Genomic DNA, 27,789 nt, shown 5'->3' on the forward strand with positions numbered 1-27,789 from the left:
CTGAGACCAGACAAACTTGCGTAGTCTCTCCACGGTCCTCCTCGCTGTCTGCCTGCCTCTCTCTATGGACGGCTGGAGGGTACAAGAGGAAACCGGGATTGTTGTCGTCGGGACCGCAGCGCTTTTCCAGGGCCCAGCTATGATTTAATCTTGGAAAACTGGGGTGTGTGGGGGGAAAAGGAGAAGGAGCAAACCGACGGGAGCGTGAGAGGAGATGTGCGGTGGGGCCGAGATTGCAGCGGTAGGTACAGCACAGCAGCCGACGTGTTGTTTTGTAGTTTCGCTGAAAAGAGAGGGGGAGAAAATGTCAGAATAGCTACTGCTACCTGCTCCCATTTTTTCAGGTTTAAAATGCCCAATGTGATCCTTCCCTTTGGCCCAGGGAAATGCTAGCTCACACCGGCCCCATTTCCACGCTGTGAAAATAGCCTTCTTGTTATCCCACTCTCTGCTGCCATTCGCCTACAGTTTTATTCCCAGTAACGTGAGGCTGCTTAAATCCAAAAGATAACTTTCTTTTCGCTGTGGGACGGACTGCAGCAGGTTACAGGCCTGTTGGTGTTAGAAATCACTGTAAATTAGATTAAACCTCCCCGCTGATAATGTAGGATAAAAGGTGAAATCATGTTGGAGAGAAAGTTAAATCAGCTTAAATCAACACGTTTTCTCCTTCCTTTCTCCGATGTTTTAATGTCGCATCTGTCATGTATTTACATCACTGTTAATGATAAATCTTATATATGTTTCTTTTGGGATTTAATACTGAGTGGTACACGGTGTTGAGTAACCTTATACACAACCCACCCTAAAATCAATACCATCTTATATGTTATGAAATGTTATCGGCCTAGGTTACACATAGTCCATTTCATTGCACTTTTTAAAATATTACATAGCCTCATTAGATGCTTTTTATAGACTTATATAAGTACCAAATGATGGACCTATTTTCGCTGGTGTTTTATGGTTGATCGCAATTCTGAATTAGTATATTCATGTAAAACAAGCAATGTGAACCTTTCGTTATAAAATCAATATTATAATCTTTATCTATGTCGAACTACCTTACAGTATTTTATCCCTGGTAGCTTTCAGAAATGTTTGTTATAATGCTAATGGTCATCTTTTTTGTTGTTGTCAGTAATGCCTCTATTCCAAAAAGTAGTATGAACACGCAACATATTTGGGTTGCATATGTTTTTTAATAAGTATGTGTCAGGCTTAATGCCTCTAATGGCCAACTTTACTTATCTTTCAAAATATGCTTAGAAAAGGAACAATATTTGTAGAAAATATGTGTTTTTACAGGAAGATTACAAATATAAAACAATTCCAATACTCTGTTTTCTCTCATACACTATTGACATCTTGTGCTGCATAGGTACAGTGAAGTTTCCAGTATTATTTAAAACATGTCCCCTGACAGCACCATGTCCTTACTGCTGTATAATGAGTGGGTGAACTACTGAGAAGCCCCTTGTGAATTGTTGTTTCATGCTCCGGCCCCCCACCTCTTCTTTTGCTGTAGGTATCCCTAGGCCTGGACTGAGCAGATTGTTCTAAAAGGAAACGGACAACAAACAAGGGAAGTGAACATGGCGGGGACCTCGGGCTTCTTTTCAAACGGACCTGTTCCGTGGATGGACAACGACACAGAGATGAACAACCTGTACCGAGACCTGGAACTCGGGACAGTACTGACACTGTTTTATTCTAAGAAGTCCCAGCGGCCAGAGAGGCGGACATTTCAAGTCAAGCTAGAGACCAGGACTATTATCTGGACTCGTGGCACGGACAAAATAGAGGGAGAGAGTGAGTAGCGTGCAGACACAAATATACACACAAACAGGTAGTCATGCCCCTGACTGCTGTTTATACATGTGAAGGTATTCATACCATAACTGGTTGGTTTACATACACTCAGGAATATGGAAACTACACAGTGCTGTGAGCTTGTTTGAATGGCACACAAAGACCTAGTTAGTGCTGATGTCATGATGGGGAATGGTGTTACATAGGACAAAAGGACTTGGTGAAACTAAATATCAGTCATTGACTTAGTGCATTAATAATGGCGATCACAAGTTATTTACATGCTGTAACATTTGAAGAAACGGGATTGCTAATGTGGAAGTTAAAAGTAAACTAGCCAATTGTATATATATCAAAGCTTAAAACTGTCTCACAACAACACTAGTTTTATTATTAAAACAGGAAAAGGTAATATCACAATATTACTAGTTCCTGAAAGTATTCCATCTGAATTTGAAGTGTAGGGTAATACAATATATTGACAGTGCAGGTGTGAATCTTGGCCTACAAAGAAATGCCGCTGTTGTCCCTCAGTGGATAAATCACATCTCTGGTATAAATTTGGGTTCGACTACCTTGAAAAAAGTACCAATCCTGGAACTCTTTTGTTGCATTAACATTAATATGCTGTAGTTTACCAGAAATCTGATAAAACAGGTTAATCTTCAACCAAACAGCCCGTCTTACTGAGGACACGCAGGCCTTGAGTGAGTTGTTAAGTTGCTTGTCTCTCGGGTAGCAGGATGCTTGTGCACAGCTGCACTCTGCTCCGGATGCAGCAGAAAGAGCATCAAAAAAAAAGTTTGAAGGCTTACAATTTTTTTTCACACAACAGTATCATCTTCTCTGCTCACACATGAGCTCATAGCTGCAATTTGATACTACTGGAGAGGTGAGATTGGCCCCGGCGGCTCATTAATGTACAGAAATAGAAGATGAAGGGTTTTACTGGAAGTGTGTGTGATCATTTGAGAATATTTTGGCCCGCTGTATTTACCCCTTATCGATGGCAGTGTGAGAGTGATGTGCATTAGCTTTGGAACAGCTCTGTAGTTCGTTTCCAAATACTAAATGCTTAGCAGCTTAACTTAACGTCTTAATCAAAGTGGTTTTTCCAAGTTTTCTCAACCTAGATTACATTTTTCCTGATTGTTTTTTTGCACATAAATCGCCCTATCTTACCCAGCTCATATTAGTGTGACACAATAAACTGTAGGTCTGGCTTTACAGAGAGCAGGATGTGGTCTTGCGGAATAAATGGCGATAACGGGCTTTAAAAAGTGTTAGCATGTTATAACCACAAAGGTCTCGATTGGTTATCATGACCAGTCTCTACACAGTGCTGCACATGACCGTATTGTTTGATTTGACACTGGCAAGAGTGTTCTTAGACATCACACAGGCCTATTGTACATTCAGAAAATTCCCAGAGTATCATACATCTAGCAAACTTCTGTTTTCCTGAGAATGTTACTGATGATAAAGCAAACTACACATGATCATACATCATGTTTGAATGTGACACATCATTTTGAGGTTTTATCATCCTGACAGAGTAAACAGACCCAAACTTTATCAAACGAGCAATTTCTGTTTATCGAATGAGCTTCCATGTGGATTTCTACACTCTCAAGCTATGAATTAACTTTGGTGCTCTCGTAGTGATGACTCCCGTCTTGGTCCGTGGAGCCCACCACAGCGTAAGATCCTCTTATGATTAAAAGTAGGTTAATTTTGCTTTCCGTGTCAAACAAAGAGTACAAAAGCTGATTTCACTGTCTAGCACAGCATATATATGAATCAGAATCAGACACAGGTTTATTGCCCAGTAGGTTAACACGTATGAAGAATGTATCTTGGTGTTATGGTGCATAGAAAAATATACATACATAAGAATTAAACAAAAAATAACAATAATTGAAACTGATTCAAAAACTATTATAAGATAACTATAATAACATAACAAATATACCAATATCTACATTGAAATATAGGTATACCCGTAGAAATTAGGTTAAAATTGCATTTACAATGTGCAGAATTCAGGGATGTGCAGTACTGACAGTATTATAATGTAAAACATGATATTATATATGAATGGACAAGATAGCTATCCCTTTATTATCCCTGGTTGTATTTGGCCATGATGCAAAGGGATGGGACGATATAGTATCTGTGATTAAAAGAGCACTGACGATCATTTGTGAACGTCCTCACACGAGGGACCATGGTAGAGAAATGAGAAATATAGCGTGATTAATATATTTTATGAAATGGATTACCTTATTCAACATTTTTTTTCACTAAAACAGATCTGTGTCCCGTCTGTATTTGGTTCCCTGCTAAATGTAAGGTATAGCTAGTCATTCCAGTATGTGTTGTGGCATTGGAAGACCGTCAAAGCATACTTGGATGATTCAAGAGATTATATCATGTACTGTGACTGTTTTGGCGAGGACAACCATAACATGAAATTATTTTATTGTCTAATGAGCAGGACTGCTGTACTGTCATGTCGATGATCACAGTAGCTTTTCTATTTATGAAGAATTTGCCTTAAGTACATTTTGCAATAGAATAGTCATTCCAAAATCCTAAATGTCTTCTTGGCGTATATTTGTATTTGCTTACTTTTCTTCTGAGGTGATTTTTCTTCTGTGAAATGTCCCACTTAGTATGTATCTTGGTCGGAGAAAAAACACGTCTAAGATATCTAAGTATCTCTGAGGCTGAGCACATCATACATGTTACAACAATATAAAATGACAAAAACCCTGATTGGACATAATGTAAACAATCGTAAACACGACAAGGAGCACTAATTGGCCCGGTCAGCACTGTAGCACTGTACAAAATGTAGCTGTCCCTATTTCTAATGTTGTTTATAAGGTAAACTAAAAGTTTCACCTTCACAGTTCTTCATATATGCGCATGACAAAAACCTGAACTGTATTGAGCACCTCCTTAGAATGTTACAGAAACACACATTGTTGATGAGTCTGAATGTGGATCTGTGTTCACATATCAACAAGACTACTCTAGAAAAGCAGTGAATAAGAAATCAGTCTATTTCCAAGTCACACTCAGAGCTCTGTTAGAATTTGGCCCCAGCTCACACTCAGTGTCCCCTGCAGAACTAATCCAACAAACAACCAGGACAGCTAAATTACAGACAACAGATTTTTCCCACAGCTTTGAGTCATGATGGCAAAGCTGTAAAACAGAGCTGCTAATGTCGCGCTACCATATCCTCTACTCTCATATAACTCTAATAGATGATAATTGTGATGATTAATGGCTTTATGTTACGAGACTATTAGTTGATCAATTGATTTGCTGATCAATGGCTAAACCTTAATTATAACTTCTCAGTTGTGTTTGCTGTTTATCTTTGTTTCATGTCGTAACCGTAATCTATGGACTGTGGCACTAGGATTACAATTTTTACCCCACTATTTTACAATCTATAGCTTTAATGATTAGGATAGACTGCAGATTAGCCAATACCTCTTTGTTTCCCCGCCGCCCTGCTCACTATGTAGGATCAAAACGGCTCATTCTAAGGTAACAACTTTCTAAGGTACAACCAAAAAGGTTATTTCAGTTCTGCCAATAGACTAGATTTATTTTCTGAACTGCATTGTTTCATGCGTCGCAGTGGAGGGTGAATGGTGATTAATATTGTTAACATTTCATAAAAATAGTTATTCAAAGTTGTCCTCTTTTCCCGGGACATTTCTTTAGAAATTAACCTTGTAATGAATACATGTACCTTCTTGTTATATTGTATATGTGGGTTGAATTCCCAGCATACGTCTGTCATTTCTGAGGTTGTCATCTCTCTGACCTGCTTTTTCCATACCTCCCGCAAAAGACACGCACATGATTTCTCGTCTCAAACGTCCGTTGTCATTTCTAAGCCACACACTTGGCTGTCAGCCTAGGTCTTTGTGATAAATGTATCAACTAATTAGTTAGATATTAGCCTGCAGGCATCAGAATGTAAGTTTACCATTGTTTATGTCTGTGTAAAAACATTGATGTAAAGATCAGATTGTGACTGGAAACATGTGCATGTACACAGCTGACTTGCTCCATTAACAATTAGTTGGAAAGGGAACAAAACACAGCTATTTTTTGGGCAGGGGGGGGAAATCTTCTGTCTAACTTTATCCGACATGATTTCAAAGGAGCTGATATCAGCTGACATGTGCACGCACACTGAAACATTTTCACGCGCTGGGTTGCACAAGCACTCGAAACATTTGAAAATTGCAATATGAACTACTTCATCAGCTTCAGTGTTAAGTTAGACATATACAGTAACGCTTTTTAAATATTCTGTGTTTTAAAATGTAAAGTAGTTAGGGCTGTAACTAGTGATTATTTTCATTATTGGTTAACCTGGTTGTCTATTTTCTATTAAATTAAGTTTAATGCTCTAAGACTAAAATCTAATTAAGGAATCAAAAAAGCAGGTATTGAATAGCCAGTATTATCTGAAAATGTAAGGGCTGACGAGGAGTGGTATAAAAAGTGTGAAAGACCGGATGGAGAGCTGGAGGAAGTGTGTTGCAGGATATCTCCTCTCATCTCCTTTGGTAAGGATACACCTCTGGCTATCTCTTTATTTCCTGCATCTGTCTGAGGCAGCCTCCAAATATTTTGACTCAAATGACAAAGTGTTGTCTGACAGCTCAACCTGTCAGAGCAGTCTTCCTATCAGCAGCACTCCATTTGAAATATGATAAACGATTAGAAGATAAGGAACTTTGCTAAATGATGGGTGAGAAGGCTTACCCTTTTTCCTTTGTAATGCTTGCAAAAAAGAACACGCACATGTTCACCTACACACAAGCCCAGATGTGGTGTGTAGGCGACAAAAGCACAGGATGTGTGGTTCTGGGGCAGGAAGGTGTGTGTGTGTGTGTGTGTGTGTGTGTGTGTGTGTGTGTGTGTGTGTGTGTGTGTGTGTGTGTGTGTGTGTGTGTGTGTGTGTGTGTGTGTGTGTGTGTGTGTGTGTGTGTGTGTGTGTGTGTGTGTGTGTGTGTGTGTGTGTGTGTGTGTGTGTGTGTGTGTGTGTGTGTGTGTGTGTGTGTGTGTGTGTGTGTGTGTGTGTGTGTGTGTGTGTGTGTGTGTGTGTGTGTGTGTGTGTGTGTGTGTGTGTGTGTGTGTGTGTGTGTGTGTGTGTGTGTGTGTGTGTGTGTGTGTGTGTGTGTGTGTGTGTGTGTGTGTGTGTGTGTGTGTGTGTGTGTGTGTGTGTGTCTTTCTCACCAAGCTGCTTGCTGGTGGTCTTGTCTTCTATTCCAGCCTTGTGCTGGTCTACAATCTTGTCCCTGATGTCCTTAGCCATTAGTTCCACCATGATCACAAGACCTGTCTATGGTCTTGCCGTCGGTGGAGAGGTTGTAATCTGATGTATTGACTGTGGACAGGTGTCTTTTATCCAGGTAATGAGTTGACATCAGGAGTACTTTCTTAAAGCGGGAGGATATATTTAACTGCTCCGTCAGAGATAGAATTCTTGCGGGTTGCAAGGGGATCAAATACTTATTTCTTTCACTGTATAGCTATGTGGTTAAGGTCATGTCCTCAGCTGTTTGTGTGGTCGGTGGTCCCTTAGATACTCAAATGTGCTTTGTGTCTGCGTCTGTGCTGTAAGGTTAGTTTCGAGGCAACAAAAACAATGATTAAACAGTGCTGATTTGAAGCACTTTAATATTATTAGTAATTTACTTTATTTTTGTTTTTGTGAAGATATGATCAAAGGGTTACATTGCACATCAATATTTCCTACAAAGTTGTGACAAAACCTAACAAACCTGTTATTAAAGCTTCTGTTTTACACATAGGAAGAGATTCCTCAGGTCTAATGCATAACCGTGCATCGTATTGAACATCCTTTCGATTATTTACAGTTTGCGATGAAGCCTAGCAAAATGTAAAGGTTTCAAAGGTTCTATTTTTGTCATAAACACGGCCACAGTGTAGTTGTGCCATGAAACTCATGGGTCACTGTTTCCGAATATTCCTATAATCATGATTGTGATTTTAACCATACATCCTAGTGGAAATGGCTGTTGTGTGTTCTGTGTTTTTCTAACTGTTTCTTTCTCTGTGCGTCTCCAGTTGACATTCGAGAGATCAAGGAGATCCGTCCTGGACAGAAGTCAAGGGACTTTGAGCGTTATGTGGAGGACTCTGCGACGAGGCTGGAGCAGGCTCACTGCTTTGTCATTCTGTATGGCACAGAGTTTCGCCTTAAATCCCTCAGCCTGGCAGGTATGCACAGCAAAGGCTTACATACTTTCAGTTCACCCTACCTTCCTATTCTTCACATGAACACCTCTGCTAATGTGGTCCTGAAATACAAACTGCCCATATTTTACACAATGTATGATTAATGTGTTTTGTAGTTAATTGTTGTTTTTTGTAATGGCGGGACTTGTGTTTATGACTCAAAACTACTAACAATCAAGTCAAATCTAATTATTTTGCTCAGTAAATCACAACCTTGCCTCAAATGGCTTCACAATTTGCAGAGTAAGAGCTCCAAGGATTAGTGAATTTTCAACAAAAACAAATCTGCAAAAACTTTGATAGTCACTTAATCTTTTCAGTCATTTCTTTATGCAAAATGCTCCAAAATCTGGGGTTTCAGCTTATCAAAATTAGTATTTTATTTTTCATATACAACATTAAATTAAAAGGTAAATCACTGTAATATAACCTTATATGGACTAGTAACAAGGAAAAGTATCGCCTGATTCATGAATGATGAGAATGATCTCTAGCAACAGCACACAGTCTTCCACTAAACCTTCCCATTACGATCTTTTAATGGTAACCAAAAGATAATTGAAGAAAGTATTTCTAAGTCAAGTGTTGGTTCTTCCTCAGCAACGTCAGATGAGGAGATGACCATGTGGGTAAAGGGGTTGAACTGGCTTGTGGCTGACACACTGAAATCTCCAACACCGCTCCAGATAGAGAGGTAACCAATAATCACATGTAAAGCTGAAGCTGTGACCACCATGAGATAATGCATTAAACTCCTTAATTGTCTTCATGTTTAGATGGTTACGTAAGCAGTTCTATGCCGTTGATCGCAACAGAGAAGACAGGTAAGACATGCGCATCTTAAAGATTTAACCTCAAGAGATAATCAGATCAGGAAATGGGTGTCATTAGATCTAACTCAATGGTTTGGTGCACCAGTTGTTTGTCCTTTGCTTAATTTAACATATTGAGCGAGCAGACTAGCTACGCTGGGCTGGCAGGTGCTTGAGAAAGAGCTTTGGTGAGGTGTAGTGAAGGAACTAACCTCTCAGCCACACACCAGCACCTCTTCCTGCAGCAGGAAACAGACTGCAGAGGATGGAGGACATGTACAGCAATGTTTGTCTGTTACATCCCTGGTGAAAGAGCAAGGCTTTGTTACGCTGTAGGGCTATTGTGTCCTCTAACCAAAAATTCCAGGCTGTGTAGTAAAAATGAAGCCGGCAAGATGTTACAAAGCATGAGCCGTGTGTGTTTGCAGAGTTTCCCCTTGTAGTAGATTTAAAACATCCTTTATCAAAACCAGGTATACATGTGCACATTTTAGAAGTGTAATTGTACGTGCGTATTAATGTTTGTGTTGGATTTCTCAACAAAACCTGTTAATTTATGTGATATGTTTAGGATATCCTGTAAGGATCTAAAGAGCATGCTGAGCCAGGTCAACTACAGGGTGCCTAACATGAGGTTCCTCCGAGAGAAACTTCCGGTAACCTCCTTCTGCTTATCACAATCCACCTTCCCGCTCCATCTCCCTGCCCACTTCCCCTTCGATATGATATCAGAAGCTAAAGATTTATGATTTGTCGTTAACAGTCTTTTCGCCTTCATTTTTAGGACTCAGAGTTGCGAAATGGAGACGTGTCCTTCAGCCAGTTCGCACAGCTCTACCGCAGCCTCATGTTTGATGCTCAGAAAAACGTAAGTGCATTTTATGTTTCCATGGATAGTTCTGTCCCAGCACTCTCATCCCCCATCTAATGCCCTGCCAAGGCACGCTTTCTCCTCCCCCTCCTCCCCCCATCTGTCTCCTCTCAAATGGCTGCGAGATCAATATGGACCAGTTAAAAACCCACCAAACCCCTTTGGTAGAGGCCATTAGGACACACTCACATGGATGAGGAGGCTGGCTGGCTGGGGTCGGATTAAATGGATGACCTCAGTGCCCCCCATGACTAAAAACCCAGCCCCCCACCGGATGTCGATGCCAATCTACATGACTAACTTCACACACTGAAAGGAAGGCACGTTCATTAATAAACTGAAATGTACTTTTTTTTTGCTCTTTCTTTCAGATGGAGATCCCGTTTATGCAGAGGTAGATGAAAACCACACACACACACACACACACACACACACACACACACACACACACACACACGAGTTAATTTCTATGTAGTGTCACACAGTCTGTACTGACGCAAACCATTGTTTTCTCTTCCAGGTTCATTGACAGACCAGAACAGAAGATCTCCCTCGAAGACTTTCAGGGCTTCCTCCTGGAGTCTCAAAGGGTAACATTTCTGCTTCCGTTTGAGATTTCACCACAGGTTTTTGTTATTTGCTTTAAAATGTGTGTTTGTACGTGAATCCAGGAAATGTGGGCAGCAGACAACAGCAAAGTTCAGGATTTTATGTTCAGCTATCTGAAAGACCCCCTGAGAGAAGTGGAGCAGCCTTATTTCCACCAAGATGAGGTAAGCACAATATCACAGCTTCTCCCCCTTTCTGTTCCCTCTGTCTCTCGCTCTTTTGCTTACTAATGGAAAAAAGGTTTGAGTTATCTTTTCCGATAGCCCCCTTGTGTTGTTGCCGTGGGTGGGGGATGCTCATAAATTCACATGGATAGCAATGATCTCGGCCTTAAGCACCTCTTCCCACACAGACAGAAATAGGTTATTGACTGTTGCGCCACATGAGAGTTCTGCTAAAAGTGAGGGGATGCTTTTTGTGGTCACTATAAAGCTATGATTAACCAAAGAGAAGCGGAAGCTGGTGTGCGCCTGCCTGCAGGAGTCGCTACTGTCTGGGCCAGGGTTTATATTCAGTTAGGTAGTGATATATAGGTAAGGGTCATACTAAGAATAACACATAAAGCAGACTAGTATTTGTTGTGGTTTACTTTAGGAAGCCGGCTGCAGGGTCAAGTTGATCAGGGTAATATTTGACTTTCACTAAGATTGAATCCTAATGGGTTGAACTGTAGGTGTAAACTTAAGATTACTTTTGACTGACTGAGGCCATTGGAGAGCAAATGCATGTTAACGATTATACGTGCAAGCAGCATTGTGCTATCTGCTTATAGTTCAGGTCGATTCACACAATTTGTACTAAATGTTTGTGTCTTAAGTTATGAGAGAACAGGCTTATAACTCGTCACAAATCAAATATTTAGAATAGGTGTGGTGCAGACACAAACTCAGTTATCTGCATCGTCCAAAGCTGGATCACATATATCTAAATTATGCAGAGGTAGTATTCAGAGTGAAATGTAGAGATAGCACACTATGTGAAAGTCAGAAGAAAGTAAGTATCAGGCTTTTGCAGACTTGATGAATTATGGATTTCGACAGCCTTAGTTAATCGCAGACGTCCTGTACACTCATCAATTGAGCCTGCTTGTGTGTTAGAGACCATTCATTTGAATAAGCGTCATTCTCACTGCTCTACTCTGTCCTGTATAGCTCCTGACATACCTGTTCTCCAAAGAGAACAACATCTGGGATGGCTCCCTGGACCAAGTCTGTCCTGACAATATGAACAACCCCCTGTCCCACTACTGGATCTCCTCTTCACACAACACGTAAGGAAGGAGCTTTAATGCATACATTTCATTATGTTTAGCTACTGTCGAGTTCAAATACTGTAGTCTGGCATCATCCTCTTACCAAAGACGGCTTTTAAGCTGTTGTCATACGTCAGACAAAAGTGTATTATTTAACAATCATGTCCAACAATGAGACCCAGGTGTTTATTTAGCAGGAAAATATATTTTTCCTCCAATTGAAAAGTGTGTGAAAGGCAGTTCAAATGATAACCTTCTGTACGAGGAGTGAAACAATACTCATTGGTACAGCGGAAAGAAAACTTCCCATGATGCTTTGATTAAGTTTGAATTGACCGACTGAATGAGTAAGAAGTGTTTACTCCAGTCAACAAAGAAAGAGAGCCTTTTTGATAAGCCACGATAGAAAAGTGTGTGGTGCAGTCTCTGGCCTGAGAAGCCTTTTTTGAAGGACTGGTTCAATGCAAGTGTGTTTTTTGTTTGCATACTTTGACTTTATTTTTAGCTACCTGACGGGAGACCAGTTTTCCAGCGAGTCGTCTCTGGAGGCGTATGCTCGCTGTCTGAGGATGGGCTGCCGCTGCATTGAACGTACGTAAAGACAACATACACACACTACAATTTATGTGCAGTAAATTATTGCATTTGACTTTCAACCTCGTAATTAACCCGCTTCTTACCCCTCAAAGTTGTACTTTCATGCAGCTGCCACACCCTTACCCACAGACACCTTTGCTGTTACCTAACCCTGTTGTATATGGCGTTTACAAAACACCCTTGTCAAGCAGGTTTCTATGAATAAGCCTGGTTTATAGTGTGTTAAAGGGTCGCGTTACACCATAGAGAAGTAAACAAATATGATGTAAACCTGTGCGTCTAAGTGTAAATCTCTCAAAACTACATGACACAATAGAAATCATCTGTATTTATGTATACTCGCTCCCTGTGTATCACAGAAGGTATATAATTAGTGTGTTTGTTTTCAGTGGACTGCTGGGATGGTCCAGATGGAATGCCGGTCATCTACCACGGACACACCCTCACAACAAAAATCAAGTTTATTGATGTCTTGACCACCATCAAAGAGCACGCCTTCGTCACATCTGAGTGAGTCTCCTTGAGCAGAATTCGTTCAGTTTCTTTTTATAAGCTGTCAGGCGAGAGATCATGAAAAAATGAGAAATGAAGTGGCACACACTCAAACACTAAAATCAAAAGCATCAATGTGGGTGTGGTGACATCATCACTGTGTGTTTGGTTCGGGAAATACAATGAGAAAATCACACCTTAACAAAGATAGCTATTAGTTGGAACTCATGTATTCTGATCTTTGGTCCTCCTACAGATATCCCATCATCTTGTCCATCGAGGATCACTGTAGTATTGTGCAGCAGAGGAATATGGCCACCAACTTTAAGAAAGTGTTTGGAGAAATGCTGCTGACCAAGGCGGTGGACATCGCAGCAGACGGCCTGCCATCACCCAATCAGCTCAAGAGGAAGATCCTCATCAAGGTCAGGAGACACCTCTGATTATTAGAAATCGTTTGATCTTTATTTTATTTTTTTAGGATCAGTGGAGGCTTAATTTATTAACATTATTCTGGTAGTATTATTGTTCTGATTGCATGTGTTTTTCTTCTTCTGTGTCTCCTCTCCTTCTCCTGCTGCAGCATAAGAAGCTTGCAGAAGGCAGTGCCTACGAGGAGGTTTCTACCTCCACTCCATACTCGGAGAACGATATCAGCAACTCAATCAAGAATGGCATCCTTTACCTGGAAGACCCCATTAATCATGTAAGCATGTTAACGAATGTAAATGGGTTCTCTGTTTGGTATTGGCACGAATGAAACACTTGAGATATGATGCACTGAAGGTTCTTTACCAAGCCTGTGTTGTGTTTTGTCCCAATCCCTAAGTGTTAGGATTTATCTATAATAAAGCACTGACACATTATCCTCTTACAGCTTGGTGCTCGTCCCACACGTTTTATGAACCAGGCTTTTACTTTATAAACTTATTTTCTTGTTCTTTTTAGATTTTAGATTGTTACAGGGCAGCTTCCTGCGTATTTTGGCCTCTTCTCAGTGCAACACATGGGTCTTGTAAATATTTCATCTAACTGTCGATCCCCTCTGTCTCTTTCCCCCCTAGGAGTGGTACCCTCATTTCTTTGTCCTGACCAGCAGTAAGATCTACTACTCAGAGGAGACCTCCAGTAACCAGGGCAATGATGATGAGGAGGAGCACAGAGAGGTTAGTAGGCCTGATCTGCTGTTGATATACATGGAGATGAGAATCACTTGTGTGGTTTTGAACCGGTATTTGCTACAGGATCTTTGCAAAGACATTGCCAAAATGCACATGCAATGTAGTATTACTTATGTTAAAAATATATATATTTTAAAAATCTTTACCAGAATCAGAAAGGAGGTGGCCAATGAGGGACAATTTTAGACTGGTGTAGCTATATAAGGGTAACCCATGCAGGTTAAATCAGTTGACACAGTCGTAGAAAACTAAATATATTCACTCAAGTACTGTACTTAAGTACTTTGTTGACATGTATAGAAACACATGATATGCTGATATGGTATAATGCAGTACTGTACTACTAATATACACAGTATCTAAGTGTATGTATATATTTGTATATCAAATATAATAACCATAATAATAACATTCTGTGAAAATATTCATTCTGCGTAACGTATTAAAGTAAGTTAAGTGTTTTTAGACCTTAGTATTAATACTTTTACTTGGGTAAAGGATCTGAGTACTTCCTCCAACACTGAGTTCACATCAGTTGACCGTCAGCTTCCTTTCATCTCTAATCCTCAAGGTGTCCAACGGTATGGACCAGCATGTGACAGAGAAATGGTTCCATGGGAAGCTTGGCGCAGGGCGGGACGGGCGGCAGATAGCCGAGAGGTTACTGTCGGAGTACTGCCTGGAGACCGGAGCGCCTGACGGCTCCTTCCTGGTCCGAGAGAGCGAGACCTTTGTGGGAGACTACACACTCTCTTTCTGGTATGTCGGCAATGATACTACAATCATTTTTCACAGACTTGAAACAACATTAATTGGACAATGATAAACTGTATAGAAAATGTAGTTGAATCACATTGGTAGGAAATGGCCATGAGAGCTGTTCACTGTACTAAACTGTATATGTGATATGTCTGCAAGTGTCTAAACCTTATAGACATATGTCATATATTTTATTTAGCTTCATACTTTATTGCACATGTTGCAATTTACAAACGAATCAAAACAACAGCGTGTTTCATTTGGTCGCCTGCAATGGTGTCGTATTCCCTCAGCAAACGTTGAGTGAAAGGCCCCTATTGGTGGAACATTCCATAGTCGTGGGTTTACTGGAAAAATAGTCTTTTATTGGAAATACTTTTGACGTTTACAGTTAATATTTCATTTGTATATCAAAGTAAGATTTTCTTTTTTCACGATGATTTATTTAATTGGATTGTTGCCATTTGCCATTGTTGCCCGTATCATTGCTCCCCGGGCGCTGCACGATAGCTGCCCATTGCTCCTAGTACTAGGATGGGTTAAATGCAGAGGACTAATTTCACTGTGTTTGCTCTGCTGTGTGCATGTATGTGACTAATAAAGAGGCTTTCATCCTCCGATTCTATCTATCTATCTATCTATCTATCTTTGGCTTATCGTATGTGTTAGTGGGAAACTCTCTGGTGTGTTATGTGGGGTTAAGCAGTGCGAATAGCAGTGACACAATGGCAGATCAATCAGTGCCACTCCGTCATTGATTGAATGGGGTTGTGATCATTCACCTTCTCTCAGCTGTTATGCAAAGCGGAGTTAACCTCAAAGCTAATCAATCTGCATGTATGTGATTTACACACATTGTATGGGAACAACGCTCACACGCAGAGGGCAGTATGTTCAAGGTTAAAAAGTGGGGCGGTTTTCATTTACACTTGTTTGTCATAATGACCTGTTAACAAACTTTAAAGCATTCCGAATTGTTGATTGATAATGTTTTGTCTCACCCCTTTGCACCAGGCGTTCAGGCCGGGTGCAGCACTGTCGTATCCACTCTCGCCAGGAGGCAGGCAGCCCCAAGTTCTACCTGACAGACAACCTGGTGTTCGACACGCTCTTTGCCCTCATCAACCACTATCAGCAGGTGGCGCTGCGCTGCAACGAGTTTGAGATGAAGCTGACAGAGCCGGTACCTCAGACCAATGCACACGAGAGCAAAGAGTGAGTCTCAAGCAGCATTTCCAAAATATAAAAGACTGATATTTCAGGCATTAAAACCTTTTTTTCCCCTGGGTTTTATTTAGTATGTTCACATTTTATTGCACTGTAATATATATATATTTTTAAATCATGTTCTTTTTATTGACTTTTTTTTCACTTCTCATGTTGTTCTTGGAGTTGATTTACATTTTAGACCAGTAGCTGACAACGTACAAGATGTGTGAAGTGAAACAGCGGTAACCGTCTGTCTGTGTTTGGTTGTTTGTCCCAGATGGTACCATGCCAACCTCTCCAGGAGCCATGCAGAGAACATGCTCATGAGGGTACCTCGTGACGGGGCATTCCTTGTAAGGAAGAGGGCGGAGCCTAACTCGTTTGCCATTTCCTTCAGGTACCTTTTTAAATATCCTATTCCCTGGAAAGGTGTGTCATGTTTACAACATAAATCAGCATTTATTTTCGACTTCCTGGTATAAAAGAGTTATGACTGAAGAGAAAGGCAATTGCTAATAATAATAATAATAATACTTTTTTATTAATATAGCCCCTTTCTTAACAATGTTTCAAAGTGCTTCTTATCAAGAAATAATACATGGAAATTACATAAAGTGAGAAGAACATTTTAAAATTAGATTTATTTTAAAGTTGTAATTTATTGAACCTAATCTGGAAAGGTTATAAATTCAACACTAAATGAATTAGAAGATAATACAGTAAGGCAAGAAGTACAATTATAATTTGTAATAAACTTCTGATAATCCTGGTAACAGCATTTTGTTCTAATTGAAGGAGTTGTGTGGAAGCCTGTGTAATACATGTGTAAAGACCATTGCAGTAATGGAGAAGAAGAAAGATTAATCCTAAAATATCACTTATTCACAGTTACGTTTCCAAGCTAAAAAATGTCACAATTCAAAGACATAATGTCAGTGGTTCCTCCACAGGGCCGAGGGGAAGATAAAGCACTGTCGGGTGCAGCAGGAGGGTCAGACTGTGGTGCTGGGCACTTCAGAATTCGACAGCCTGGTAGATCTCATCAGCTACTATGAGAAGCACCCTCTGTACCGCAAAATGAAACTGCGCTATCCCATCAATGAGGACACACTGGAGAAGATAGGCACTGCTGTGAGTACCACCACACAATCTAAAGGCGCACTGGTTAGAAATGCACATCATGTTGTCTGTGTAAAATAATAGCAAATCTTAAAAACAACAGTCTGTAGTTTTCCCTCTGTTGTTAAACTTATTGAAACATGATCTGTTGTCCAATAGGAGCCAGACTACGGGTCACTGTACGAAGGCAGAAATCCAGGCTTTTATGTGGAGGCCAACCAAATGCCAACATTTAAGGTGAGTGTTCAGTATGGAGGAGTTTAAGTGTAGAGGAAATCTGCAACTGGACCTGCAAAGAGAAAGATGTGTGACTCAATTTTATGTCTTGTCTTTCAGTGCACAGTGAGAGCCATGTACGAGTATAAAGCCCAGAGAGACGACGAGCTGTCCTTCATTAAGAACGCTGTTATCTCTAATGTAGACAAACAGGAAGGAGGATGGTGAGTGACTCTTAATTACCCATTAAGATAAATGATATTCGTGCAGGTAGAGAGAGCGAAGCACTATGACGGGTGAATTATGCAGGGTAGGACTAAAAGATAAGATCCAAAAAAATAACCCAATTCTAATATCAACCCAATGGCATTGGGGCAGGTATGAGTGCTAAAACCCAGAAATGATTCATCATTTGACCATGTCCGCTCCTAGTCAAGAGTGTTTGTGGGTAGATTCTGAAATAAGGTTTGTGGTTAACGCAAGCTTCAGAGTTTTCCACATAAATTATTTCTGTAAATACCCCACTGGTACATTTACAAAAAGTGACTAAATAAAGGACTAAACGTCATCACGCCGACACAAGTCTGCCTGTACTTTAGGGCTGGTGGTGCAGCATGCGACCGTGATGTGTTTACTTTATTTAGTAATGACAGCTTTTTACTTCTGGCAACAGATTTACACTTAAAAAATCCCAAAGTAAATGGATTGGAGCTGATCAAAACTTAACTATCATGCATGTATTTCTGCCACAGAGCTTACAATAATACTTCATCCCTACACCACTGTGTGTTGGCATCATTTTAAGTACGATTTGTTTCAACTTTCATCTTCTCCCATATTTTGTTTCCTCTCAGGTGGAAGGGGGACTGTGGAGGGAAGAAGCAGCTGTGGTTTCCTGCCAATTATGTGGAAGAGATCAGTCCATCAGCGGTGGAGCCCGATAGGACTGTGAGGAACAAACCCAGTGTATTTAAAGTTGAATCAGTGCTCCTGCAGCGTCCACAGAGAGCCTGGGCCGTCGTCTTTCCTAATCCTCATTTTCTCCATCAATGCAGGAGATGACAGAAAACAGCCCCCTTGGAGATTTGCTGAGAGGAAGTGTGGACGTGTCTTCCTGTCAGATTGGTGAGTGGCTTCTTCGCTTCCTGTCCGACTCTGTCACCTTGGCGCAGGATCAACCCCCCCTTTTTTGGCTTCCAATTCATGCTCAACATTACCCTCTTTATTTTAAAATGTCACCACTTTATAGTCTTTTATGTCCATTATCAACCTCTTGTTTTTATGAATTCTTCGTTGTTTTATTTCTATCCTTGCTTTTCTCATAGCTCTGTATCTGGTATACCATTAGGGTTGGCACATGCTGTCATGCATTGTTGTAGCCTCTTCTAACCACACTTAATACCAGAGCCCGTCTATCTCCTTTGGCTCTTTGGCTCCATCTAGTGGTGGTCTGGGGAAACATTGAACAACATCCTCTCGAACACTTTGTTCCTTCCTATGAGCTCTGGCACAATCACAGCAGTAGAAGCCATTGTGGAGAAAGGGATGACGGTGAACCTTGAGGCAGAGCTGCTGTTTATCTTGCACACCACTCGCTGACATGCTCAAAGTTAATATTATTTAAACTTTGAAGGCACAGTGAGAATAGATGTTCCTAAAAAAACTATGTATACTCGTACAAAATTAATTCCTCTGACCCATCAGAAGTGGGTCGGTGTCTGTATCTGCATGGAGAAATATAGTCTTTTCTTTAGTAAGTAGGAAATGGAGGACATGGCATGGACAAAAAACATTATTTAACATTTAGCCAGATAAAATGCGAGTTAGAGAAAGCTTCCTTTTTAAATTATAGTGTATCTGGGGTTGGCTTTCTCACATGCGAGTACCTTTTTAAGCCTCGCTGTGCCAGGGAGGATGGGCCCACTTTGGATGTTATGTTCACAAACCGCAAAGGAAAAATGCAAATACCTATTGTGCTTGACCGTGTTTGCCTCCAACCTTTTTAAAAGCAAGTCCAATTCAGAATGCAGAACACCAAGATGATAAACACAAAAAAGGGTCAGAGAAACTGATTCGGTTGTCAAAACAATTATAACCTGCAGACAAAAGCCTTCTTTCACTGTCTTTTCTCTTTTTTCGACAAAGTTGTTATTTATTACTATTGAAATGTTATAACATTTTCATAGATGCAAGCAGATTTAAATCTTCTGATATTCCTGATGGTGACCCATTCTGGTCTGAGCCTATGTTTGTCCTCCTCCATAGCGAGTTTTCTACCTTTTTTCCTAACTCCTCTTTCTTTAATTTCTAGTTGTGCGTCCTGATGGGAAGGGCAGCAGGCCTCATGTTTTCTCCCTGGTGCCAAACACCTCCATGCGGACAGGCCCGGTGCTGGACGTCGCTGCCAGCACCCAGGAAGAACTCAAGGAATGGGTGTTCAAGATCCGTGAGGTCACAATGACATCGGAGGCCAAGGTAAATATATATAAATATTTATTCGTCTACCACATGTCTGGGTGAGAATGCAGGCCAGGACTCATACCATGCTCATGCCGGTCATGACTTGTGTTTGTCCTTTAATACCAGTAACCTGACTGAGAAGTGAGCTCACATGGTGTTTGTCAGGAATTCCGTTCTTCAAAATCACACCGTTACACATTTCACACCTGGAAGCTTTCTTGTTTTAACTGAGCATAATTTGTTGAGGGTGGAGAAAGCTTTAGGCCAGTGATGGCGTCAGCGGTTTGAAGTTATATGCGTTACTCTTGGAGCAGCTGTATTTGAATTGTGTGTCCCTTTTGCACAGCTGGAGGAGGGGAAGATGATGGAGAGGAGGAAGAAGATTGCACTGGAATTATCCGACCTGGTCATCTACTGTAGGCCTGTGCCGTTTGACGAAGACAGTAAGGATAATGCACGCTTATTGGAGTGTTAACACATACACGTCGTACCCATTCAGTATCAAATTCTGTCGTCTGTCTCCTGTAGAGATTGGCACAGAGCGGGCCTGCTTCCGGGACATGTCATCCTTCCCCGAGACCAAGGCGGAGAAGTACGTCAACAAGAGCAAGGGGAAGAAGTTCCTGCAGTACAATCGACTGCAGCTGTCCCGGATTTATCCCAGAGGACAGAGACTAGACTCCTCCAACTACGACCCTCTGCCCATGTGGCTCTGCGGGTCCCAGCTTGTAGCACTCAACTTCCAGACAGCAGGTATAAACCCTCTTATAGGAGCAGATCAAATTCTAGGATGTGCGATAATCGGTATCGGCAATTGAAGGCTTTAAAATGAAATATCAGCCAAAAGAATCCTATTTGAATTTCAATATTGCATCGTCAAAGCCTGTTAAAATAGCATGACATTTGGCATAGCAATAAAGATGTTTAACATATAACCTACTGTATGGGGCAGCCGTTTTCTTAGTTTCCCCAGGGAATGTGTATATTTTGAAAGGCATTGTATTTTTGCCTGCATCGCCCATCACGATAACAGTAACCATGGTAATATGTTAAATCAACTATAGGGAAGATTTGTTGTCCGCTGTGATTAAGTGGAAAAAGATATCTGATATCAGGTGACTCCTCAGATTAAAAAAAGCAAAGAATATATATGTTTTCTTAATCTTTATTTTGTTTTTCATTAACCTCTTCCCCTCTGTGCAGACAAACCCATGCAGATGAACCAGGCTCTGTTCATGTTGAACGGAAAGAGTGGCTACGTCCTCGAGCCGCCCATCATGAGGGACGACAACTTTGATCCCTTCGACAGGCACACGCTACGAGGCGTTGAACAAATCACCCTAGAGATAGCGGTACAGTAGAAAGAGCTGGACTGTGTGTATGCGTGAGTGATGCCCTTGTGCAGTGGATTTCAAACTGTGAGGGGCTCCTCTCTCCAGCGGGAGAGTAGAAGAGCCACTGCACGAGGTGAAATGGACGGGTGCATGTGCGTGATCTAAGAATAGCGCTAGGTGGTTGTTGTAGGTTAGCCACTGATTTGACTCCTTAATTAACAAGGTCAAGTACTGCAGCTGCATCTGTGACACAACTCCGAATAAACCCCTGCTCTTTTGTGTCACACAATAAGAACTTGGTTAAATCTGAATATACAGATATGACAAACATATTTTTAGAGTCAGCGTGACACTTATCAAGAGCAGTTGTCTGGATTTTGTGTGATGGTGTCAACAGTGTCAGGTGCCATAGTAGTTGTGTTTGTATTCATGTGCTGAAACAAGTGTAAATATCTAAAGGAGCAACCTGTTTCCCTCTTCCACTCTTCTGAAGGTTTTGGGCGCCCGGCACTTGCCCAAACACGGACGTGGCATAGTCTGTCCTTTGATCGAGATCGAGGTGTGCGGGGCGGATTACGACAGTGCCAAGCAAAAAACTGACTCAGAAGGTGAGTGCTGCTCTACCCATGGGTGTGTCTGCCTGTAAAGCGATCCTCTCCCAAAACTGAAGGAAGGAGTAGTTGCTGTTTACTGGATACATTACCGTCGTGGAATTTCCTGCCCCAAGAAAAACAGGAAGTTGTACAAACATCTTAGCCATGTGTGGGGATACAAAGAGAAAACATCGGACCTAGTTCAAACAGCTCTCACCAGATCTTAGCCAGATAAGATACCATTGTTAGAATTTTACATAATTATTTTGTGGCTTTATGATATAGATGTACCTAGCCACTTACAGTACTCTAGTTATATTTGCATTTTTAGTCTAAATCATTTACGATGTTGCTGTAAATATGTATATATGTACATATGTAATGTAAATATTTAATGTAGGTGCTTTCCTCAATGCTTTAATCTACTTTCTAAAATGTGTACGTGTCCCTTCCTTTGTTAAAAAAATAATAATGTTTGCATCAGAGACATTGACACAATTTCTGTCACTTTGCCAAATCTTTGTTTTTAATTTGCACACCAGTAGAATATTGAGGTTTCAAGTAGCAGTACATTCAGGTAAATTAGTTTCAGCCTCTCAAGTGGAAGCAGCATTGTCACCATGTTTTATATTGGGATAAGGCTTTCTTTCACACTGCTATGGCTGACAGATTTTGATACCGTCAGATTTATAAATTCTAAATAATGGTTATGCTTTTATTCTCAGCTGTTTGTTCTTTTATTTATGGTCATCTATCTGCATTGTGGTGGTTCCCGCAGAAGATGCCAAAGAGCCAAGGAAAAATAAACTCCCTGAAGGAGAGTGCAAACTCACAAATCCTTAAATTTGTGTGTTCGCACTTGCAGCTCCTTTTATCTTCAAGTAGATGTTTGTTTTCAAATAGGTTTAAATTCAGATTTGTTAAAATAAGGTCTGTGGTTAACAGTACTAAAGAGATATCCACCTTTTGTTTACGACATGGAATATGTCAGTAAATTCCCCGCAGCACAAATTGACTGATGCCGTCATCGGGGACATTAGACGTCAACACAACAAACTAGTCTGCTTTAGCTTGGTGGTGGGGACATCAACTCATGGGACAGTGGAGTGGATGTGGTTGTTGGGCCTGCATTTAAAGTGTGTTTAATTTGTGAAGAGCATCTTGCTGAAAAAACATGTAATTTTCATGCTTATTTTGTGCAGTATTTAGAAATGTGATGGCTTTTTCTTGAAGGAATCAGGAATCAATAATACGTCATCCCTGCAGCCCTCGGTTTCTTTCAGTGTATTTTAGTTTTATTATACTGAATTTTGACATCTTGTTGCAATTGACTAGAAAAGTTCAATTTTACGTTATTGCTGAATCTTTTTTTCACTGCTGTTGCCGGGCGGGGGGGAGTATTGTTATTACAGACACCAGTGATGATGCATATTTAACATTTCTCAATCTTCTCTGTCCATCTTCTTTTTGTCCCCTCCAGCTGATAACGGGCTGAACCCCACGTGGCCCCGAAAGCCATTTGAGTTCACAATATGCAACGCTGCCTTCGCCTTCCTGCGCTTCGTGGTTTATGAGATTGACATGTTCAATGACCAAAACTTCCTGGCTCAGGCAACGTTCCCCATTCACAGCCTCAAGACGGGTACTCACAGATCTAATGTGCTCTCAGAAATGACCCTAAAATCCTCTTGGGAGTCAGTGCTGTAAAATAAGTGTCTTTCTGTTACACCAGGTTACCGGTCAGTACCTCTGAAGAACAGCTACAATGAGGACCTGGAGCTGGCTTCCCTGTTAGTCCATATGGACATCATCAGTGGCAGGGTGAGTGACGGTTCTTTGCCCAATCCTGCTCCATGATGCTTTCTCAAAAAAAAACAACAGGCACCCCAAACTTAAGCAAAGCTAGCTGACACATTACACATGTTTGTGGTCCTCTTCAGTGCTATTATTATTTGTGGTGACAAATAAGAGGAGACAAAAGTATTACTCATTTGACAGAGCACTAACTGGCTTTGATTCTGGTGAAAAACGGTTTCCCCCTGTGTCCAGTCATCCAAGTCATCCAAAAAAAGAATAAACCTATTTCTCAAAATATCTACCTATTCCTTCGAAATGAGCCTGTATGTTAATTCTATAGGACACAATCTGAGTTGTGCAGATAACTACAGTCCCCTGAACTCTGTCGAGGCCTGTGGAGTTGACGCTTTATTTCCTCTCCCCTCCTGCTTCTCTCAGGACGAAAACGGAGAGGTTCTGAGCCCGTTCCTCGCGGTCGGGGCCGCGTCAGTGACAGCATCCTCCCCAGCAGGGCGGGAACGTTTGGGGGAGTCCGTGTCTTCGACTTCCTCCAACGTGTCCCCTGTGCCCCAGTCTCCGGCCCAGGCCCAGGCCTACAGGGAGGGCTCTTTTGAGTCCCGCTACCAGTCCCCTCTGGAGGACTTCAGGGTGTCCCAGGAGGCACTGTTGGACCACTTGGATCCCCAGAACAGACAAACAAGGTAAATGTGAGGTGCTTTCGATTTTCCACGCCTCTGCAGTGAGTTTGTTTCAGTAGAACATTCCAGACATCCTCCTGTCTTTGTTTTTACCTCAGGATGTTGCGGAGGACCAGAGTGGGCGGAGAGAACCGTGTTTAAGTCCAAGCCAATCAGGACGCATTTCTGTTGCACCCCCCCACCCGTCTCCCCCTCCGCCCCCTGTACCCAGTCGCCTCTCCCCGTACTGATGATGTCACTGACTGCTGTGAACACCGTTTCCATGGAAACGCCCACCACCGCTTTGGCCTACATTTCAGGCAGCTCTCTCACCCTCCATTCTCCAAACCAACTCCTCTCTCTCTCCCCCCTCCCTGCCGCCCAGCCTTCTCCCCACTCGTCTGATGAGAAGGAGGGACTCGGACACAAGAGGAGAGGGAGGACCGCTGAGAGGAAGCTGACCGTTGGGACAGGAAGAAGAAATTGACATTCATGGGAGAACAAAAACAAGGCTGGAGTAGTGTCCGGCTCTGGGCTAGTGCTGAGCAGGACGGGCTGCCCTCTCTTGTGTTTTAGGAGTGCACAACATCTGCCTAGTTTGGAGGCTAAGAGGAGGGAAATAGAGAGTTATAAAAGGTATCAGTTTGAAACTGTTCCCCAGTTAAGTTTCTTTGCTCTTCTCTCTATATGAATATATGTATTTATTCCTGTTGTGCTGTTGGCCGGAGAACAGCAGCAGCTGACCTGCTCTCAAAGAGCTTCTGTATCCACGTTTTTAATTATTATAATTATTTAAGCCTTTAAAACATTCATAATGTGACTTTTCATTTTTTAAATGTATATGTGTAAAACACGAGGGCTCTCTACGGCTATTTTAATGTCTCTTCTCTGCTTCATAGAGGAGATTTCCGCCTACAGTCAAACTCGCAACATAACCCTGGAGGAATATTTCACCCTTTATTTTTTTTTCAAGGCATCAGGAAGAAGTCATAGCCTGTTTGTGTTGGAGGGAGTGAGAGCATATTATCTGCACACACAAACACACATGCATACATTATTATTTCTAATTTACATTCCAAGTATCTGCACACCATTCCATATTATTGCTTCGCAGGCGCCTTTACAAGCCAGTCTGACACATCCACACTCCTGTGATACTCCAATCATCTATCATGTCATCATCACACTGTGTGATGAAGCCGGACCGGGGATACATGTTGTCCTACACAAGGTTGAAGTCCAAGTGATATTTTAGTTTATAATGATCAGAGTAGTGTCTGAATGGCTACCCTTGATAAGTTAGTGAACACTCCCACAGGACGTGCTCCCTGACAACCTATCCTTACCTAAACCATCTTGCTAGAGTTTTGCAAATTGGTAGTTCAAATCTAGACACAACCATATTTTAGCGGGACCAAATTGTTTTCCTTAAGATTTTTAGCTTGCATCCTCTACCAAAATGTAAATGGGCCTTGTTCTCTGCAGCACAGTCATGTTGTTTCTCAAATGATTGTTTATTGGGCTGCGAGGTCACGGCTAAATTGACAATACTGAAAACTGTTTGATCATTTTATCCTTTTAAAACTACTGGTTTGAGGAACACCGTTCTAACCTCTCATTTGACTTCATTTTCATTGACAGAAATGTCACTTTCATCAATGTACCATACTGTAAATACAGTGACGCGATTAACATTGCAGCCTTTTGTTTATGTGATTTATGATTGAATATTTCAGAAATGTGGATATTTTTACTGACATTTCAGGCTTAATAGAATTTCTTTTTATTCTGTGTTTTTTATTTGTTGAGCATTACTATTCCCATACCTAATACAGTGATGGGTTTCATTTTTGAGTTTTAGTTTAAACGGATGTCTCTAAGAAGAGGTTTCGAGGTCCAAATGCGTTTTCCTGCAACCGGCTTATTTGTTTTTATTTGCCAGCATTTGTGAGTTAGGAGTTCCCTGTGTTTGAAAGGAACGTTGTGTTGACCAAGTGAGAGGGTTTGCATTCCCGTTGTAAGGACTAAAGAAAACATGCCATATACTCCTTACGAGAACATTTTGATGCAGCACAAAAACATAAGGGACCTTTTGGGTTTGTGCTGCCTCGGTGTTCTGGGCCTGGGGAAGTTTTGTCACCGCACAAAGCTATGAGGATTTTTAAGTCGCACTGCCACATTAAACATTTAAATTGCAACTGCCCCTGAATTTATCTCAGATGAAATGTGCAAAATGCAGTGTGTAAGTTAATGGATGGCGGCTCGAAAATGAATGTCAAATGCTACGTGTTGCTATTCATTCCCAACTTTAAATTCCCATTCTGGCTTGTGTTCATAAATGTTTGTCTAACTAATTCAGACTTCTCTTGAGCAAAGTGTTGGCGGGTTTTAAAAGTGCAGGGGGGTTTTCATGTCCTGCGTTTGTAGAGTTACAGCCTCTTTGGGAGGAGCAGAGTGTAAGCTTCAGATTTAGTAGTAGCTGTGTTTCTGTGGCTGGCGGAGGACAACAGTGCCTGGGCTTTTAGTGAGCCCAGACGAGGCTCGTATATAACCAATGGTGTTATCTTTCCTGGTTCGTATCAGAAACAGTATTTCTTCTGCTTTTATGTGATGACTATATGATGTAAACTCAGTATTCTCAGTCAGTGTTTGACCACTGAGACACACCTAAGCCATATGGTATGATTTATGCTACGGTAAAAACAGGGACAGAGGTGAATACTTAAAGTCTCAACTACATTCTGTTAGCATCTTATGTTTGCATCCGAATATTGATTCCAAGAATACTCCATATTACAGTTCTTCTTTCTTTCTGTGGACTTTGTGGAGAGCTCTCCCACCAATGCTGCATTGCTCTTATTGCCGTCTTCTCGTGTCTGTGTGCCTCTGTCTGTGTACACATCATAACAGCCACATCATTCACCTCATGTGCACACGGTACACCCACGCTCTCTTATTTGGTCTGATCGGCCTCCTGTCAGCACTGTGTGAGCATGTGACTACTGCTCAGTTTGTCGTAGCGGTTATAGCGGGACATCGTGAACTCCCATCAACCCGTAAAACAGTCTAGATCAACCAGACTAAGTAAAAGCATCTTTGTGGGTGTGCAGGGCCCATTAGCCTAATTTGTTTTCTCAAATGATGTCTGTTTTGTTACCAACTGTCTCATTTACAATCGCCTTTCTGTAATGTGCCTAAACTATGGAGAGGAAAAGTATTCATTTTAATTTTGCCTTTCATATGAAACATATTAAATCCTGAAAAGTAAATAAAATACTTACTACTTTATGCCGTTGTCTCATTTTCATTGCATTTAAATGAAATGTAATGTTAAATCTGGTGCATTTTATCCCAGTTAAATGGTCACTGTAATTGCATCAGTGAGAATTTGCCTCATCAACCTCAGATACTGCACCACAGGAAGAGTACTGGAAGCGTGTAAACAGATTAGAAGAAACTATAATTTAGATTTCATTTATTGCTTTTTTTGTGACTGATCCTTAGTTGCAGCTGCTTGATTTTAAGGATTTGTTATTTTCTTGTGGTTTTACTATGTGTTTCAATGTTGGACAAATCGAGCAACTTTATAGATGTCACCTTGAGCTTCAAGGTCAAGGAGCCACACTTGCTACAAATCATCCTCAATGCATTTTAATTCCTCAGGCCAAGTTTCTGATGTTTCACAAGTTATCAAGACAG

The 27,789-nt window shown here is 41.2% G+C and overlaps 1 protein-coding gene across 1 annotated transcript; it reads left to right on the plus strand.

Moving 5' to 3' along the window:
• Nucleotides 1-6: 6 nt before the first annotated feature.
• On the plus strand, nucleotides 7-27,378 carry plcg1 (phospholipase C, gamma 1). Its single transcript, XM_063882295.1, has 33 exons — nucleotides 7-241; nucleotides 1,529-1,812; nucleotides 7,942-8,094; nucleotides 8,713-8,806; nucleotides 8,889-8,936; nucleotides 9,496-9,580; nucleotides 9,709-9,792; nucleotides 10,167-10,189; nucleotides 10,316-10,385; nucleotides 10,467-10,568; nucleotides 11,556-11,674; nucleotides 12,162-12,247; nucleotides 12,643-12,763; nucleotides 13,002-13,170; nucleotides 13,329-13,451; nucleotides 13,810-13,911; nucleotides 14,498-14,685; nucleotides 15,700-15,900; nucleotides 16,172-16,291; nucleotides 16,845-17,025; nucleotides 17,173-17,250; nucleotides 17,350-17,453; nucleotides 18,084-18,177; nucleotides 18,285-18,354; nucleotides 19,541-19,704; nucleotides 20,036-20,132; nucleotides 20,218-20,442; nucleotides 20,893-21,041; nucleotides 21,517-21,631; nucleotides 23,097-23,258; nucleotides 23,349-23,437; nucleotides 23,852-24,114; nucleotides 24,210-27,378. The coding sequence occupies exons 2-33, from the start codon at nucleotides 1,596-1,598 to the stop codon at nucleotides 24,250-24,252; spliced, it is 3,939 nt and encodes a 1,312-aa protein (XP_063738365.1). The 5' UTR covers nucleotides 7-241; nucleotides 1,529-1,595; the 3' UTR covers nucleotides 24,253-27,378.
• The last annotated feature ends 411 nt before the right edge of the window (nucleotides 27,379-27,789 follow it).

The sequence above is a fragment of the Eleginops maclovinus genome, chromosome 1 (genome assembly GCF_036324505.1).
Source record: "Eleginops maclovinus isolate JMC-PN-2008 ecotype Puerto Natales chromosome 1, JC_Emac_rtc_rv5, whole genome shotgun sequence".
Classification (NCBI taxonomy): Eukaryota; Metazoa; Chordata; class Actinopteri; order Perciformes; family Eleginopidae; genus Eleginops; species Eleginops maclovinus.

Bases quoted from the DNA above. Each gene is read 5' to 3' on its own strand.
- plcg1 (XM_063882295.1), top strand. From the start codon at position 1,596: ATGGCGGGGACCTCGGGCTTCTTTTCAAACGGACCTGTTCCGTGGATG. The intron at 9,581-9,708 runs GTAACCTCCTTC...CTTCATTTTTAG, and splicing joins TCCTCCGAGAGAAACTTCCG to GACTCAGAGTTGCGAAATGG. The intron at 16,292-16,844 runs GTACCTTTTTAA...GTTCCTCCACAG, and splicing joins TCGTTTGCCATTTCCTTCAG to GGCCGAGGGGAAGATAAAGC.